The following is an 18,359-nucleotide window of genomic DNA, read 5'->3' as shown; positions in this document are numbered from 1 at the left end:
GAGTTGACAAGTGCGCTGCCGTCAAGCTCTCCCGTGCTTTCAACCCTGCGACAACGGCCCAGAAGGGCGCGTTTGCGCGTACATCATCTGCGTGGCCTTGCCATCGATGGCAGGTGCATCGATGGAAGCTGCGATCGATGAGAAGGGCGGCAGTGTAGTGCCATGGCCCATGTTGCCAGAAGGCACATGGAAGATAGGGTTGATATGATGCTGGTGCGCGTGTTGCTGAGCATGACCAGCGTTGGGGTGGAAGCTTGGAGGGACCGATCCGTCACCTCGATCAGGCGCGCCGCCTTGATGCAGACTTTGGTGCAGCGGTGGGAGCTGGTAATTAGGGTGATAGCCAGTCGATGGCGTTACAGGCCCACCGTGCGAGTACGGGTGGAAGCGTGGGATACCACTAGCGTGGTGCAAAGGCGAAGCTGAACCTTGTCGATGTGCCGAAGCAGACGAGGCACGGCTGTTGGCACGGCTCTGGCGACTCAGTGACTGACGGGCACCAACAAGATGAGCTGGACTTGGCGAGACATTGCCAGGCGTGCGTGTCCTTGCTTCTGCAGCCGTCATGTTCTCCATGTTGGTGATGAGCTGATGGTCCAAAGAACTGATGGAACGTGTCTCTTGGGAGCTGCGATGCGACTCGAGCGATGGAGCAAAGCGGCGCTGGTCCAACAGAGACGGAGCTGAAGCTAGGGAAGAGGACGAGCTGGCCCGCTGAATGTGGTGTCCTTGCGGCAGGTGTTGACCTGATCCTGTACCTGGCCCGGGATCACTGTCACCGGTCTGGTAGGATTGCATCGAGGCCCTGCGAGGATCGATGGCATCCTCGAAACTTGACATCGAGTGATCGTCGTCATGCTCGCGCCTACGTGCCTTGTTGCTGCGAGTGTATCCACGAGCTCCGACACCTCGCCACGCCATAGGACCCGTGATGGCTGCGTTGGCAGCCATGCCGTAGTCTGGGCCCAAAGCGTGAATAGGCTGCTGAAGAGGCGATCTCGGGAATTCGCCCGAGGGGAAGCTGGGCATGGAAGGCGACAGCTGCGAGCCGGGCCCTGCAGGTTGTTTGCCTCTCGCCTTTTCACTGGGTCCATTTCGGTAGGGCTCCTCTGCTTGGATCGTGCCTGCAAGCCACTCGACTGGATCCTTGCTGTTGGAAGAAGCCAGAAGCTGGTTACGCTTCTGCATGACCGCACGTGCGCGATCACGAGCGGCCTTTTGTTGCGCCTCACGCCTTGCCTTTTCAGCTTCTCTCGCCGCTTTCTCGGCTTCCTTCTTGGCCTTCTTCGGGTCGAGCTGCTTGACTGGCGCACTGTTGGGCTGACCAGGAGTGTTGGCATGCTCAGCAGCAATTCTCTGAGCGGGAGTTGGCTCCATAGAGGTCCGCAGCTCTTGCGTAGATCCATTCGCGGCTATGCCGTTGGGCGGCATACGGACAGCGGCGGCGTTTGCGACGGCGTAATGATGTGTTGCGCTGGGTCCTGCGCCACCAGCACCTCCGCCGCTGCCATTGCTGCCGCTACCACCAAAGACGGAAGAAATGTTGAGACCCCATGCTTTGCTTCTTCGTCGCTCCTTGTCGCGCGAGCCAATGGTCTCGTTGCTGGCGTTCGAGTCATTCTTCTGCGAGAGATCGCCAGATGAGCCGGCGCCAGGGTAGGGAGCACCATATGGCACGAAAGCGCCAGAACGAGCAGCTTGTTCGCGGTCGTACGCTGCTGCGGCGGCGGCCTGATCTTCATACCCGCCCCTTTGCACTTGACCTGCCTCTTGTCGATACTGGCGCTGATACTGCTCGTACTGATGCGCTTGCAAAGCTTGACCATGACGATAATCGGTGTGTTTAAGCGTCGCTTCGGTTGGCTGGACGTTGGAGGGCACCATAGATGCATTGCCGAGGACCACAGTGGCGTCGGATGATGGTGCACCAGAAGAGGGCCCATCGTGGTGAGCGGAGCTGCTTTGCGCGTAGACGGAGGCAGAATCGGGGAAAGCGGGGTACCCTGAGAGAGACACTTGGCGGTTCATCGAGGACACCGGAGGAGACCAGTGCACTTCGGCTCCATCCACTTGCATAGGAGATGCGGTTGAAGCGTGCATGTTTGCGGCAGCGGGGCTGTTAGTGGCATTGCCGGAGGCGTTGGTGTCGACACGGCTGCCGTTGACCATGACCACTGCTGAGCCATCGGCTTGACGCAGCATTGCGAGCGGTCTGAGGTTGGAGTCGGCAGCTCCGAACGGCGGCTTGGCATGCGGTGAGAGCGAACCAGAGTGGGATGGAGGGATTGGCCGTGAAGCGCCGTTGTTCGGAGCAAAGGCGCCTTGTGGACGTCTTGGGGAGGTTGCACTGACAACAGGCCGCGCTTGTGGCGGTCGGAGTCGCGGCGCTTCATTCTTCATGTATTCGTGCTCGACGCAGTCTTTGCTAGTGAGTCGAGCCTTGGGATCATAGCGTAGCAAGTCCTCGATGCAATCGATAAGACTTTGTGGGACGCGATCCGAAAAGAGACGAGAGAACTTGACGGGCTTGCAGATGGGGAACTGGAAGCCGACGGCTCTCGCCATGCGAATTCCTTTGTCCCAGGGTCCACCACCGTTGCGTCTGGAGCGCGAGTCATTGCCGTAGCTGTGACTCGGATCGCCGAGAATCTCGCAGATCTGAAGTACTTGGTCGACTTCAGTGTGACCGGGGAAGAGCGGCTTGAGATTGACGAGCTCGGCGAGGATGGTACCTAATGCCCACATGTCGACGGGATTGCTGTAGTCGCGGGATCGCAAAAGAACTTCGGGAGCACGGTACCAACGGGTTGATACGTATTCGGTATAGGGAGGCTTGCTCAGAGTCTCGCGAGCCAGACCGAAGTCGGCCAACTTGACAATGACGAGGACATCCTTGTCTGGCGGTGCACCTGGCTGGATGTTGGGATAGTCGGCGAGTCCAGTGGTGGTGATGAGCAAGTTCTCTGGCTTCATATCACGGTGAAAGTAGCCATGCTTGTGTATGTGTTCCAGACCGAGGACGATCTGTTCGTAGATGGAGGCTACCAATCCAGCGGCGAGCGGACGACCCTTTCTGGACTTTGTGAGCTGGTAGAGGTTGCCTTCCATGCACTCAAAGACAAAGTGAAGCTCCTTGGTGGTAGGCATGAGGAAAGCATCGTAGAGCGGGATGATATTGGGATGCGGAGGTATTGTGAGGAGCGACTTGAGCTCCTTGAGTTTCATACATTCCTGCCAGTTTGGGAAGGGCTTCTTCATCTTTTTGATGGCAACGAGACGCTTGCCTATGTACTCGGGACGTGTGGTTGGATGTTGCATGGGTGAGAGCATGGTGCCGCTTGGTAATGGACTCTTCCAGTCGGCCAAGCAGACTGTACCAAAAGATCCGTCGCCGACATCTTTGATCACGGTAAAGTCCCTGGGACCTTCGCGCATGAGAGAAGCAGCGGTGGTTGGCATCTCTTGATCTGGTGGACGGAGGGAGGATGGTGTGGATGGTGGTTGTGCCGAGGGATTGGCGAGAGTGTAAGAGCCCGAAGCACCATCAGCAGCACCCCTAGGAAGGGAGGCCGAGGCCGAGGCGTGCATGAGGCCGTTAGGGCCGAGCCCGTTGTTGGCTCGACCGGGATGGCGATACTGTTGGTCGTGGTGCGGAGAGGCGAGAGGTAGCGTGGAGCTAAGAGCAACCTGGGCCATAGCTTAAGTGCTGGTTCTTCGCAAAGGCATGGTCGAGCACTGGAGGTATGTGCACGTTTGCGACTAGACAGTGCCGAACCTCAGGGTCTGCGGGTCGTTTAGGTGGATTGTGCTCGGACTGTGTTGTGTGGAATGCGATGATGGTAGCAGATCTGCGGTGGCGACTGAGCGTACGGCGGTAGCAAAAGGAAGCAGTGAGTCTGCGGTTGCTGTTCTGCTTTTCTGCGCTCGAGTAGAGAAGCGCAATCGAAAGAGCCGGAAATAGAGTATCAGAAGAGCCGAAGCGAGAATGGTGGCAAGCGATGAATTGAAATTGATGTCGCAACGCCTATGGTATGATGGGCGTATCTTCGGGTGGGGCGTGGCGGAAGGAATGAAGCGCGGCTGTTATAATCGGAAGAATCTGGCGCTCGAAGCCGACAATGTGAGATGAAGTGTTGCAGCACTGTGTACAGCGGGGTCGAAGAGAGAGCAGCAAGGCGTTGCGGCAGCAAATATGGGTTGTGGCGATGGTGTGTGAAAGACAGAGGACGTGAGGAGGACCGAGGGCGAGTGTGAAGATCTTGGAGAGTAGCGAAGCTGTCGAGCAAGCTGTGAGTGTGTCAATGAAGGCGGTCAATGAGAGCAACTTGAGGCCATGAACTGTTCGGTGTTGGGACACGAGCGCTGAAGTGACTGCAGCTTGGAAGAGAGCGAGTAAGAGCAATAGAGAGAGACAGAGCAATAGAGAGAGAGAGAGAGACAGAGTTCGCGGCTGCGAACAATCGACAGTAAGGCGACAGAGAAGAGGGAGAGAAGGTGATGAAGAAGGAAACTCAAAGATGGAAAGATGAAGGAGAATGTGGATGTCCAAATGTGTGTTGTATGTGTGTGTATGTGTATGTGTGTGTGTGTGTGTGTGTGTGTGTGTGATTGAGGGTGTAAGTGTGATAATGTGTGTGTGTGGGTGTGCGTTGTGCGTTGTTGCAATTGCGAAAAATGGCTGAGGTGTTGGCGTACCGTAAAGCTGATTGCAGGTCTCAGCGTGTGGTGTGATGCAGCAGCAGCAGCAGCAACAGCAGGCGCGAGGAAAGTATTGCAATGCAGCACAGCAAGCAAGGCTTGGTGCCGTGCGGTGCGGTGCGGTGCGAGTGCTCAAAAAGAATTCCCTCATAAAATGAGGGCGAGCGGGCGGGCGCCTAAGCGAAACAAGCAGGCACTTGTTCACTCTCTGTGTGTGAGAGGGTTAGAGAGAGAGCTTTGATGCCGTGTGCTGTTGCTGTCGAGGAGCGAGCGGGCGGCAAGTCGCAAAACTGAAACCCCCCCCTTCCCCCCCCCGTCTATTTTTATTGTTTTTTTTTTTTTTTTTTTTTTTTTTTTTTTTTTATTGTTGTTGTCACAGCAGTAACACAGCGTGAGAGAGCTGGCTGCTCGCTCTGGTTGAATTGATTTATCCAGAGACACACCTCTGAAATGTCAAAATCGAAGCAAGGGGCTCGCCAAGACAACAGTTCCTTGCCCACACTCTCTGCTTGACACTGGGCTAACGCACGCACACATGCACACACGCACAGTTCCCAAGCGGAAGTAGGCGCCAACCGCCATACTGTATTGAAGGGTACTGACGAAGGCCTTGCGTCTGCCGGTCCTTTCATTTCCGCCTTGATTGTTTCAATGCTGTCAGTGGGGTTTCTTGTCCGCTCCTGTCCTCCATCACGCACCGAAGATATGCCGCTGAGTCGGAGCTGTGAAGCAATCTTATACGAAGCGGCGGATTGATGTGACAAGATTGACACAGGGTTTGGGTTTGGGTAGGACAGCGTGTTGACAACTCCATGCCAGTCGGAATTCTTGGCTATCGCATTTCTTCTCCTGCTGTTCAATGTGATCGACTTGCAACATGAAGCCGGCTAGATGTGGATGGTATCGGCATAGGCTCGAGCCATATCGTAGAGAGCGGACGTAGCTCGTCGGATGTGCCATCACCAAGAACTGGCCCATCATGCCTCTTTAAATCACTCTTGTTTGCCAGGTGCCATGACTTTGATTCAAAAGGACAGACAAAGCTCACTTCACACATTACGCTATGACGGTACGAAGCTTCAAAAGTAGATTTCAAGGTGTCTTGGCGAGCACCAATGTCTTGGTTCCCGTTTCAATCCCTCACCTCACATACGCTTTGCCAAGGAGCTTTCAAAAACAAAAGAGACCTGAAAGCTTCAAGTACTGTAGTTGCTTCATCGTCAGATCTCGCTTCGCCAAACCACGCCTTCGCTCAATTGCAATGTGCCAGCATGAATCTCGAAGCACGCTTCTTATGCCAGTTCGACGACATTCTACAACCCATGTCATGCTTTGAGATGAACTTTGTTCTTCTCTAGCGGCTACATGGTCACACTGGCTGCAGTCATGCTGGTGGGGACTTCATCGACACAATCTCTCAATCTCTCTGCCCAAGCGCGTGCTAATCCAGCGGTACACCTAGCTTCACTTCCCGTTTCCAGACGGGACATCTTCGGGTACAAAACCTCGATTGATCGACGTTGCTGCGATTCATCCTAGGAAGGCCGGCAGACATTTGCACGGGGGTTAGACTCGAAACTAGCGTGGAAACACGGTATGAGAACCAGGTCTTAAGCCAAGTGAAAGGAATGGACCACTCAGATCGCCGATGAAGCCAAGTAGGGAAAGAGATCGCCCGATAGACCCCCTAATCTCCACTTCACTTTCTGACACTTGAATCAAATCCATCACGACCCTCGGATGCCAGTAAGGCACAGAGGCGCACCGTTTCGCACAGCACCTGCCTTCAGTATGGCTAGAACTTTTGACGTCGGCGGCTGCAGCCAGCAATCCTCAAAGGCGACTGGCAAAGGGCCAAGAAGCTATGGACTCGAGGTCAGCGACTGAAAAGAACTCTTGCCTCGTGCGCATGAGTCTATCAAACAAGCTCTGCAGCGTGGAAGAATTGGTCCGAAATCCGACCGAGCCGACCTTTTTTATCATATTTCGGTGGATTTCTTTGAACCCACAACGATATGACTGTTGTGCTGTTGGAGAAATTTTCTGGAACAGCTCAGACTCGCGTCCTTTTTGGGACCTTTTTTTTCTCTCTCTTTTATTTCTTATTTCTTTTTTCTTTTTTCTTTTTTCTTTTTTCTTTTTTCTTTTTTCTTTTTTCTTTTTTCTTTTTTCTTTTTTCTTTTTTCTTTTTTTCTTTTCTTTTTGGTCAAAGGTCGGATGCAAAAGAGCAGATCTGCACGGATACCCTTACTTTTTCTCGGACTGGCCAGGCGCAACAATCGATGTGAAATCAGTTGAAGATGCATCGGCATCTCAAGGGGATGCATGAGTTGCAGCTGAGGCACCATGGTACTGAGCACCTGCATAAGCAAGAAACACAATGAAACATGTGAAGGTTGTCATAGCAATGGCTCAGGGACACTTCATGAAGCAACAACATAGGGGTACAAGAGAGATGACTCATTCTGCTCAGATATGATCAGAGTGGCAACAAGGTATATATATCACTGTCAATTAGGTTCATGTTATGAAAATACTAAGCATTACAAGAAGCATATGACTGTAGTAAGGGAGCCTGATTGTGGCCCCAATAAATGGCATACACTAATTGTTATCTTCAACTGATTAAGAGTCTGAAGAAGCTACCAACTGAGCTAATCAAAACTCATTGATGACCATGGTAGAAGACACCAAAACCCAGGTTGGTGCCAGCACAAGGACCAAAGGAAGCAGGAAAGGCAAGGGCACCCAGGTGCGAGCTGACAATGATGCCATGAACAAGAATGAGTCTGAGGCCATCAACAATGAAGCTGATGAAGATGCTGACTCCAACTCCAATTTCAATGATGGTGACAAATGATATAACTTTCACACCCTAGCAAAGCTTCTTGAACCTGTACCAAAGCTTATGTCACACAGCTACTACAGCTGGAGTGCCCACATGAAGTCCTTCCTCTGATCTGTGCCTCATGCAATGAAACACCTCGAGGGAATGTATGACAAGAAGCACCCAAAATGGAGCCACTCTCTTGATGATGCTTTGATCAATGCTCTCCATGGAACAATTGACACTACCAGAGAACACAATGTCAATTACCTTGTTCTGGATGTAATCAAAGAGTACCTCACTTTCCATCAAGTGTGGAGAAAGATTGAAAACAGTCTAATGAATGAAGCCACCAAGATGTCCCACAGACTTGCACTCATCTCACAGCTCAGCGACATAAAGATGTTTCATTTGGATGCTAGAAAGTTAATCCAAGAGATCCAGTCCATTCAAACCAAAAGCAGTCTCCTCAGGAAGCCATTTGCCAATGACACATTGTTCTCAGCTCTGCAGAAGTGCACAATCTGGCATCCAGTGTATAAAGAGATGGTCACCACCATTCAGCAAATTGACTTCAATACTCTCACCACCACACTAAGCATCTGACAGACTGCTGTTGAGAGCATCCCTGCACAAAAGATTGACCCCCAACAGGCCAGTGCCAGGACTGCTGGCAATGATGATCAAGATGAACAGGCCAAAGAGACTGAAGCTGACAACAGCAACATGAACCCAAAGAACACAGGCAGACCATGACGAATCTGATGCTGGATCTGCAAGCAACCAGGACATGGTATTAGTCAGTGCAATGCTTCAGTTACCATTCCAAATGACTCCCCCCTCACTAAACCTAAATAGGAAGTGTGGTGCTCCCTCACCCTCTCATCGAAATGGCAGGAACCCCTGAATGCAAAAGAAACAACTCATTGGATCTTGGACTCGGGGGTGAGTTATCATATGGTGAACACCTACAGCATGCTAATACATCAAAGAACTTGTCAAAAGTGCATAATCACTGCCAGAAACAAGGTCTTGGAAGCAACAGCCATAGGAGATGCGAACATATCAACAGATTATGGGGAAATCTCCTTACAAAATGTACTATATGTTAAGCATCTTAATGTTAACCTTCTGTCAATGAATTCACTAATGGATGAGGGAGCACGAGTGATTCTGGATACTACCAGTGGGCAAATCTTTCTAACAAATGGCATGACACTTAAAATTGCAAAGAATCATGAGTGAGGACTTTTGGAGTTCTGAGGCAACACATGGCAAGAGAGCATGATGACCACATCAACACCATTGTTTGAAGGTGTCAATGAGGAGTTCAAGCATATTAAGAATGAGCTGAAGGTTTCAAAGCAGTGACTATGGCATGAGCAACTCGGACACCCAGGAAGAGACAAATCTAAGGCAATCACAGACAAACTAAAAGATAAGCATATCATGGAATTGGATCCAAACACTGCTCTGACATGTGAGCAGTGCATACAATCCAAGAGCACAAGTGCCCAGATGGGGCAAGGCAGTGGTGAAAGAGCCATGGGGCCCTTAGATCTTATCCATGTTGATCTGATAATAGACTCATCCCACATGACAGAGTATACATGCACATTAGTGCTGGTTGACAATCATAGCAAGTACATGCATGCACAGCCATTGTTGCAAAAGAGCCATGTGTTTGTGCAACTCAAGAGGATTGTTTCATTCCTAGAAGCACAGACAGATAGGAAGCTAAAGGCAATCCAATCTGACCAAGGGACTGAATGGAAAAGCAATGAGGCATTGGAATGGTCACTAGAAAAGGGTATAGAGTGGCAAACCACTGTGGGATACAACAGTAAGCAAAACAGACAGGTAGAGAGAATGAACAGGAGCCTTGGAGAGAAGATGAGGACATTGCTAATGCAGAGGAGATTGCCAAAGAGATTCTGGCCATATGCAATCAGAGTGGTGGCATTCAAGATAAACCTTACTCTGAGTGTTGACAACAAGTTTCCTTATCAGACAATGTTCAGGAAGTTGCTGGAGCAACCCATAAGACTCCTACAAGTGTTTGGGTGTTTGGCATGGGTAAATGTACCCAAAGTCAAACAGGATAACAAAAAGCTGGATCAGTGAGCCATCACATCTATTTTCTTGGGATACAGTCTAGAGAGAAAGGGCTGGCTTTTCTACAGCCCAGACTACAATCCAAACATATTCTGGAGCAATTCAGCAAAGTTCATGGAATCAAAGTGTTGGTCAGACAGAACAGAGTGGCAACCGGTTGATACAAAGACACCTCCAGCAATGACAACTGAAGAAGATTTCGAAAATCTAGGGTATACTGAGGAAAATCTATTTGATGAAGCAGATGGGGAGCCACTAAAAGAATACATGAATATGGAGCTAGCTTCAGAAGAGAGATTAAGTGGAGGAACAGCAAAGATGGTGGAACACAAATCAATCGCCAAAACCCAAATTGACAATGAACTCTTTGGACTTGTGGTGACATGACTGGAATGGAGAAAGAATCTGGACCCAACTGTGTGTGAAGCATTGAGTGGAGAGGATAGGAAACATTGGGAGGAGGCTATGTGAAAGGAACTGGATGGATTAGAAGCAATGGGCACATGGGAGATCACTGACCTCCCAAAGGGTGCAAACACTACACAGAGGTCTTTGCACCAGTAGTGCCCATCCAATCCATTCAAGGGGTGATTGCCATCATGGCAGTGCAAGATTGGGAAATGGATTCTATAGATGTAAAACAAGCATACTTGAACTCTACTATACACCATGATGTATATCTCAAGCCCCCAATTGGATTCAAAATACCACCCAGAAAAGTGTCAAAGGTAGTGAAAGGACTGTACAGTCTGAAACAATCAGGCTGTGAATGGAACATTGAACTAGACTCACATCTCTGGATGATTGGATTTCACTGCATGCTGAGTGCACCATGCTTATACTCAAGAGGGACAGGTGACAAAATCACAATCATCACAGCATATGTAGATGACATGTGTCAGGGGTCTCGCGCCTGAAACCCAGGTCGGTCTGTCGAGATACTCGGTGACTATCAAACTGTGCGACAGCTATTGTCTCAGTATCAGTGACTATCAAGTTGCACAGTGACAGCAGGTGGCGTTTGTTGTATATACTGTCATAGGTTTCGGCTGACCTCTGTGGACACTCCATTCAGGGGTAGCTCGGCACGATCAATATCAATGTTATGATGACACCAAGGTCTGGTGTGAGTGTTGATGATGATTAGGTTGATGACGTTGGTGATAAGGTTGGTGGGTGTTGATGATAATGAGGTTGATGGTGTTGGTGATAAGGTTGGTGGCATCAACACGAGTGTCCAGTGTGTTGACTTGATGCTTGAAGTGATCCCCAGACCACAGTGGACTACTGCCTTCGGTTCTATCTATATCTGGACTGCTAACCTGCTATGGGCACCTATGGATGTCAGGTAGTGGTGATACAACACACACACTATGATGAGGAGCAACCTTGATAGATTGCTGCTATGCTGACTGTAACTAATGAGTACTTATGTTTCTAAGTATTGACTAGTTGTATGGTGAGTAGAGTGGATGAGGATCCACTCGACCTATGATGATGAGAAAGCATGGTTATATACCTCTTCTCAGCATCGCCAGCGATGCTGCTCCTGCTCTCTCTCCAGAGAGTACCTTCTTCATTGAGTGCTGTTCAGGGGCCTCTCCTGCTTGGCACCCCTGTGCCTCTTGAGCTGTGTCGACTCCTTCGACACTGCTCTGTCATGGGCCTGGATGCTCAAGAAGCAGGAGGGTCACGGGTTCATATGGAAGGAGCACAGGTATCGAAGATCTAGTCGAGATCAGTAGAGAGCATGGTCGTAGTGCAGTCTCCATGGAGACCATGGACTCCTATGGACTCACATGCAAAGGAGGGCCAAGCACAGCCACGAGGAGGACCAAGCTCAAGGAGCAGGCACAGCCATGAAGAGGACCAAGCTCAAGGAGCATGCAGATGGTTACCACTCAGGGGCTCGAGAGACAAGAGCCAAAGGAACTGTCACTGATCAAAGGAGAAGGAGCAGTGTCGAAGGAGTCGACACCAGGTCATGAGGAGAAGGAGCAGTGTCGAAGGAGTCGACACCAGGTCATGAGGAGGAGGAGCAGTGTCGAAGGAGTCGACACAGCTCAAGAGGCACAGGGGTGCCAAGCAGGAGAGGCCCCTGAGCAGTACTCGATGAAGAAGGTACTCTCTGGAGAGAGAGCAGGAGCAGCATCGCTGGCGATGCTGAGAAGAGGTATATAACCATGCTTTCTCATCATCATAGGTCGAGTGGATCCTCATCCACTCTACTCACCATACAACTAGTCAATACTTAGAAACATAAGTACTCATTAGTTACAGTCAGCATAGCAGCAATCTATCAAGGTTGCTCCTCATTGTAGTGTGTGTGTTGTATCACCACTACCTGATGTCCGAAGGCGCCCATAGCAGGTTAGCAGTCCGGATATAGATAGAACCGAAGGCAGTAGTCCACTGCGGTCTGGGGGTCACTTCAAGCATCAAGTCAACACACTGGACACTCGTGTTGACACCACCAACCTTATCACCAACACCATCAACCTCCTTATCATCAACACTCACCAACCTTATCACCAATGACATCAACCTCATCATCATCAACACTCACACCAGACCTTGGTGTCATCATAACCGAAGCATTGATATTGATTGTGCTGAGCTACCCCTGAACGGAGTGTCCACAGAGGTCAGCCGAAACCTACGATAGTATATACAACGAACGCCACCTGCTGTCACTGCACAACTTGATAGTCACCGATACCGAGACAATAGCTGTCGCACAGTTTGATAGTCACCGAGTATCTCGACAGACCGACCTGGGTTTCAGGCGCGAGACCCCTGACATGCTCCTCCTCCTCATGACCTGGTGTCGACTCCTTCGACACTGCTCCTTCTCCTTTGATCAGTGACAGTTCCTTTGGCTCTTGTCTCTCGAGCCCCTGAGTGGTAACCATCTGCATGCTCCTTGAGCTTGGTCCTCTTCGTGGCTGTGCCTGCTCCTTGAGCTTGGTCCTCCTCGTGGCTGTGCTTGGCCCTCCTTTGCATGTGAGTCTGTAGGAGTCCATGGTCTCCATGGAGACTGCACTACGACCATGCTCTCTACTGGTATTGACTAGATCTTCAATACCTGTGCTCCTTCTATATGAACCCGTGACCCTCCTGCTTCTTGAGCATCCAGGCCCATGACAACATGTTGATAACATCACCCAGCTGTGATGAAGTCAATCATGCCAAATGAGAAATCATGGACAAATGGGAAACAGAAGACAATGGGGAAATCAAGGAGTTCCTTGGTATCAAGATCACACATGACAGAAGACAAAGGAGGATATCCCTGGATTTAATGGCATATGTCAAAGCAATGGTAAACAAATGGTTAGAAGGAGCAAACAAGAAATCCTGGATACCTATGCTGAGTGTGGTAAATGTTGCTGGTGGCAAGAAATGCAACCTCCAATGAGTGAAGAAGTACCAAGAGTTGGTCAGCCAACTATTATGGGTTTCCAACACTGCTCAACCAGATATTGCCTTCACTGTGGGTACACTGGTGAGATACATGTCAAGCCCAATTGACAGTGCATGGAAGGCAGCAATTCATATGGTAAAGTACTTAAATCAGATGAGCAGATACCAATTGCACTTAGGGGGAGGGTCAAGCAAACATGCAGATAAACCAGTGATGATGTATACCAATGTGAATTGGGTGTCAGACCCAATGAATGGATGGAGAAGCACCTCAGGAGCAATAATGTACATATATGGATGTCCAGTCAGCTGGAAGTCTCACATTCAGAAATGTGTGGCATTGTCTGCAGTTCAGGCAGAATTTGTCACAGCCTCCAAAGCAGTATGAGAAGCATTATTCTTCTCATATTTGCTTTGGGATTTGGAAATCATGGATGCCCAGCCAACACTCTACACAGATAGTCAAGGATGTATCCAGGTAAGTAAAGACCCAGCTAAACACTGGAAGTTAAAGCACATTGACACATGTTATCATTTTGTCCATGGCCACATGCAAGAAGGCAATGTGGCAATCAAATTCATCAGAACAGCAAACAACATTGCTGATATCTTAACAAAGCCTTTACAGGGTCTCAATACCTCATGATTAGCTAGGATGATAGGACTGGAGATCCTGTCAAGAGGGGGAGTTGAAGATGTGTTGGCATCTCAAGGGGATGCATGAGTTGCAGCTGAGGCACCATGGTACTGAGCACCTGCATAAGCAAGAAACACAATGAAACATATGAAGGTTGTCATAGCAATGGCTCAGGGACACTTCATGAAGCAACAACATAGGGGTACAAGAGAGATGACTCATTCTGCTCAGATATGATCAGAGTGGCAACAAGGTATATATATATCACTGTCAATTAGGTTCATGTTATGAAAATACTAAGCATTACAAGAAGCATATGACTGTAGTAAGGGAGCCTGATTGTGGCCCCAATAAACGGTGTACACTAATTGTTATCTTCAACTAAATCACGAGAGAGAGAGAGAGAGAGAGAGAGCAACACCTCGGCAGCCAAACGTCATCCTTTGCGACAGCTTGGCCTTCCCTGCTTGCGATTTCGTCAATTCACTTTTATCCATCATCTTCTTGATCACCACTTTCGATACTGCCAACCACATTCCTTCCGCACTGCTCGCCACGCCGAATCTGCGCTCTTATCGTCGAGGATACCACCATCCTCAAGCACAGTCACGTCCAAAAACCACTTCTACGTTCCTCATCTCCCACAAGAGATCCCAGGCTTACTGCGCAAGCAAAAGGGGGCTAGCAAATTGCGCATCCCATCCTAATCTCACCCCAGATCACATCCTATCACGCCAGGCTACATATCGCAGTCATGCCTTCCTTCGCCCCCGCAATTCGTGCGGAGAACAACTTCACGGCGCAGTCGGCCAAGCCCTTCCCGTCCAAGTTCGCACCGGCCAACAATGGAGGTCAACCTCGAAAGCTTGCCGTCATGACTTCCGGTGGTGACTCGGCAGGTATGAACGCCGCCGTTCGTTCCCTTGTCAAGATGGCCATCTTCCGTGGATGCGAAGCATTCGTCATCCGAGAGGGCTGGGAGGGTCTCGTTCGCGGCAACCATTCTCCCGGAAACACTCCCTCTGCAACCCCATCCATCAGCAGAAACACCTCCACTTTCTTCGAGGATCTCAGCGCAAAAGGCGAGATAGCGGATCTTGACAGCCATCCCGAACAGACCCACTTTGTGCCCACATACGGCGAAGGAGAGCTCCTGCGTGAAGGTGTTGGAGAGGCGCAAGAACTCGGACTGAGAGGACGCTACATCATCCGTGTAGGATGGGATGATGTTCGAGGCTGGATGGACCAGGGAGGCACTCTTATCGGTACTGCGCGATCCAAGATCTTCCGCACCCCCGAAGGTCGTCAACAGGCTGCTTACAACCTCATCATCAACGGCATCGACGCCCTTGCTGTCTGCGGTGGTGACGGAAGTCTCACAGGAGCCGATAAGCTCCGTGCAGAGTGGCCAGATCTTGTCGCATCTCTCAAAGCCAAGAACAGAATCACCGAAGAACAGGCTACCAAGTTTGCTCACCTCAACATTGTCGGCCTTGTAGGCTCCATCGACAACGACATGGCCACCACTGATATCACCATCGGTGCCTCTACAGCTTTGCAACGCATCTGTGAAGCCGTCGATTCGATCTCCTCGACTGCCGCCTCGCACTCTCGTGCTTTCGTTGTTGAAGTCATGGGCAGGCACTGTGGATGGCTTGCTCTCATGGCAGGTATTGCTACTGGTGCCGATTACGTTTTCATCCCGGAGCGCCCGCCGCAGGCTCAGGAGTGGCACACCGAGATGTGCGAGGTACTGCAAAAGCACAGGGATCTCGGCAAGCGAAAGTCGATCGTCATTGTCGCTGAAGGTGCCATTGACCGCGAACTCAACAATATCACCCCTGACATGATCAAGAACGTTCTTTCAGAGGATCTCGGTCTCGACACCCGTGTCACCACCCTCGGTCACACTCAGCGTGGTGGAAAGCCCGACGCCAATGACCGTATCCTTGCCACACTCCAAGGTATCGAGGCTGTCGATGCCGTGCTCCAAGCCACACCTGAAACACCATCCTACGTCATCGGCATCAGCGAGAACAAGATCACCCGTATCCCACTCATGTTTGCCGTCGAGCAGACGCAAAAGGTAGCCAAGCTCATCGAATCCAAAGACTTTGACGGTGCACTGGCACTTCGCGATCCCGAGTTCGCCGAAGGTCTTCGTGCCTTCAAGTACATCAATCAGATCACAGAGGACGAGAGGCTCCCAGAAAAGAGGCGTCTGCGCATGGGTATCATTCACGTCGGTGCCCCTGCTGGAGGAATGAATGCTGCTACACGCACAGCTGTCCGCTACTGTCTCGCCAAGGGTCACGACGCCGTTGTCATCTACAACGGTTTCCCTGGCTTGCTCGAGGATAACCTCTCGGTGCTCAACTGGCTCCGTGTAGACAACTGGGCTACAAGAGGTGGTTCCGAGCTTGGTGTCAACCGTTATCTTCCCGACATTGACGTCGGCGCCGTCGCTGACAAGTTGCAAGAGCACAAGATCGAAGGTCTCCTCATCGTCGGTGGTTTCGAGGCATTTAGCTCGGTCAAGATTCTCAATGACAACCGCGATCGATACCCAGCATTCCGCATCCCCATCGTCGGTCTTCCTGCGACCATCTCGAACAACGTTCCCATGAACGAGTTCTCACTCGGCTCCGACACATCTCTCAACGCTTTAGTTGACGCCTGTGATGCAGTTAAGCAGTCGGCTTCGGCTTCGCGAAACCGTGTCTTTGTTGTCGAGACACAGGGAGGCAAGTGTGGTTATATTGCCGTTATGGGCGCTCTGGCAGCCGGTGCCGTGCTCGTCTACACACCCGAGATTGGCATCGGTCTTCAGCAACTTGGCAAAGACGTTGCTTTCCTCAAGAAGCGATTCCTACTCGATGTCAAGGGTAAATCTGAAGGCAGACTTGTTATCCGCAACGAAAAGTCTTCTGACGTCTTCACCACAGAGGTTATCACCAAGATTCTCAAAGAGGAGGGAAACAGCCTCTTCGATGCCCGTTCTGCCAGCCTTGGTCACACACTTCAAGGTGGTGTTCCATCGCCGTTGGACCGTGTTCGAGCCACCCGTCTGGCACTCAAGTGCTGCGAGTTCCTCGAGTCTGAGGCTCTCAAGCAACGCAGCAGTTCTTCTCAGTCGTCCAAGATCAGCGCAGGTCCATCCGAGAAGTCGTACTCGGACGACACTGCCGTTATGATAACGATTCAGGGATCTACCATTTGCTTCACTTCGGCCACGGAGATGGCCAAGCATGCCGACATGAAGAACAGACGGGCTAAGACAGCATGGTGGCACGAGCTCAAGGCGCTCGTTGAGCTACTCGGTGGTCGTACTGCCCTTGCTGAGCTGTAATATAGATATCATTGATCTGTCAAGCGCAAAACATTTCCATTCATTTTTGAAACCCCAATTTTTCCGTTGATCTAAATGCGGTTCCTTTGACCGACGAGACGAGTAGAATACATGGGCAAGTCACGGAGACAAGCAACATGTCGGTAAGGTCCTGTGATGACACGACGCACTCAAGTTAGAAGACACAGATGGCATTTGGTGAAGATGCAATGCCTCCCTTGACTGTGAGTGTAGGGAAAAGAAAGTGTTTCTGAAGTTAGTAATGTCTGCATGAGCAATGAGTTCCAAGTGGACGGATTGCTCCACAACTCTGTACGGTGCTGATGTGAAGATCGTAGGAAAACTTATCGAGGTCAGTGAAAGCTGTTGCCGGAATCGATGCTTGCATCGGAAGAGGAGTGAGAAAGAGGCTTGCAACGTACCACCATGAGGTCTGAACTCGAAAGACATGTTGTCACTGGCGACAGCAGCGAAGTGATTGTCCCACAGCCACCGCTTGGACTCTTCTGTGGCTTCAAAGCCAGAGAAGTTATCATTCTCAATCATGCCCTTGACTTTTTCCTCACTCGATGCCTGCTCGAAGCATCTCACCACGCCTGTCCTCAACAACAGGATATCGCCAGTGCATAGCTCCGTCTTTTGCCATGCGAGCACCTCCTTGATCTGTGATAGGGGAATGGGATAAGATGAGTTGGCAGCAGGAATGGGTTCCGTCTTGGTCGACTCCCACCAATGCACCCAGTCTACCAACACACCACGTCCCGCAATTCCACCATTTAGACACCACTTGTGCATACTGTTCTTGTCAGTCTTGTCCACTGCGCCAGAATGAAGGTCGTCGTGCTTGAGACCGCCATAATACACTCCTGTCGCCTGATGCGCAAAGTGGTTGAACCCGTCCCACTGCGAGGATGTTTGCGTGTTGAGGTGGACCTCATCGTCGGTGGCATAAACGCCGAGCTTCTCTTTGAGATAGATCAACTCATGATGGAAGTGCTTGCGCTGGTTGGTGGGAACATCTACGCTATCGAGACCCCAGTCGATCTGCACTCTGTCACCAGTGCGGATGTTCTCTTGTGCTGCCCTCGCCACCACCTCTGGTGTGAGCAAGTTGAGCGTTCCAAGCTGATCGCCTTCACCCCAAACTTTCCAGGCGTAGCCATGAGGCATGCCAGGGACGGCAGGGACTTTGTCAAAGTTTGGTATTGCAGACATGGAGCTGTTTGAGCCATTGAGATGGCCATGGGATGCCGAAGACGTCATGTTGATTGGTCGTACTGTTCCTGCGAAACAGGATGGTGACGGGATGC

At 50.7% G+C, this 18,359-nt stretch overlaps 3 protein-coding genes across 3 annotated transcripts; 1 reads left to right on the top strand and 2 right to left on the bottom strand.

The window, feature by feature from the left end:
* Positions 1-39: 39 nt before the first annotated feature.
* Positions 40-3,696, bottom strand: UHO2_07416 (putative cdk-related kinase 1; the record flags this gene model as incomplete). Its single annotated transcript, XM_041559024.1, has 1 exon — positions 40-3,696. One exon carries the CDS (start codon positions 3,694-3,696, stop codon positions 40-42), a length of 3,657 nt encoding a protein of 1,218 aa, XP_041414958.1.
* Positions 3,697-14,454: 10,758 nt separating this feature from the next.
* UHO2_07415 (putative 6-phosphofructokinase) lies at positions 14,455-17,049 on the top strand (the record flags this gene model as incomplete). The annotated part of the gene is made up of 1 exon (XM_041559023.1): positions 14,455-17,049. One exon carries the CDS (start codon positions 14,455-14,457, stop codon positions 17,047-17,049), a length of 2,595 nt encoding a protein of 864 aa, XP_041414957.1.
* A 175-nt stretch (positions 17,050-17,224) lies between these two features.
* UHO2_07414 (uncharacterized protein) lies at positions 17,225-18,312 on the bottom strand (the record flags this gene model as incomplete). The annotated part of the gene is made up of 2 exons (XM_041559022.1): positions 17,225-17,271; positions 17,472-18,312. 2 exons carry the CDS (start codon positions 18,310-18,312, stop codon positions 17,225-17,227), a joined length of 888 nt encoding a protein of 295 aa, XP_041414956.1.
* Between the last annotated feature and the right edge of the window lie 47 nt (positions 18,313-18,359).

The sequence above is a fragment of the Ustilago hordei genome, assembly GCF_900519145.1.
Source record: "Ustilago hordei strain Uho2 genome assembly, contig: UHO2_contig_29, whole genome shotgun sequence".
Taxonomy (NCBI): domain Eukaryota; kingdom Fungi; phylum Basidiomycota; class Ustilaginomycetes; order Ustilaginales; family Ustilaginaceae; genus Ustilago; species Ustilago hordei.
Note: the sequence above shows the minus strand (reverse complement) of the source record. Positions and strands in the feature narration are given on the sequence as shown.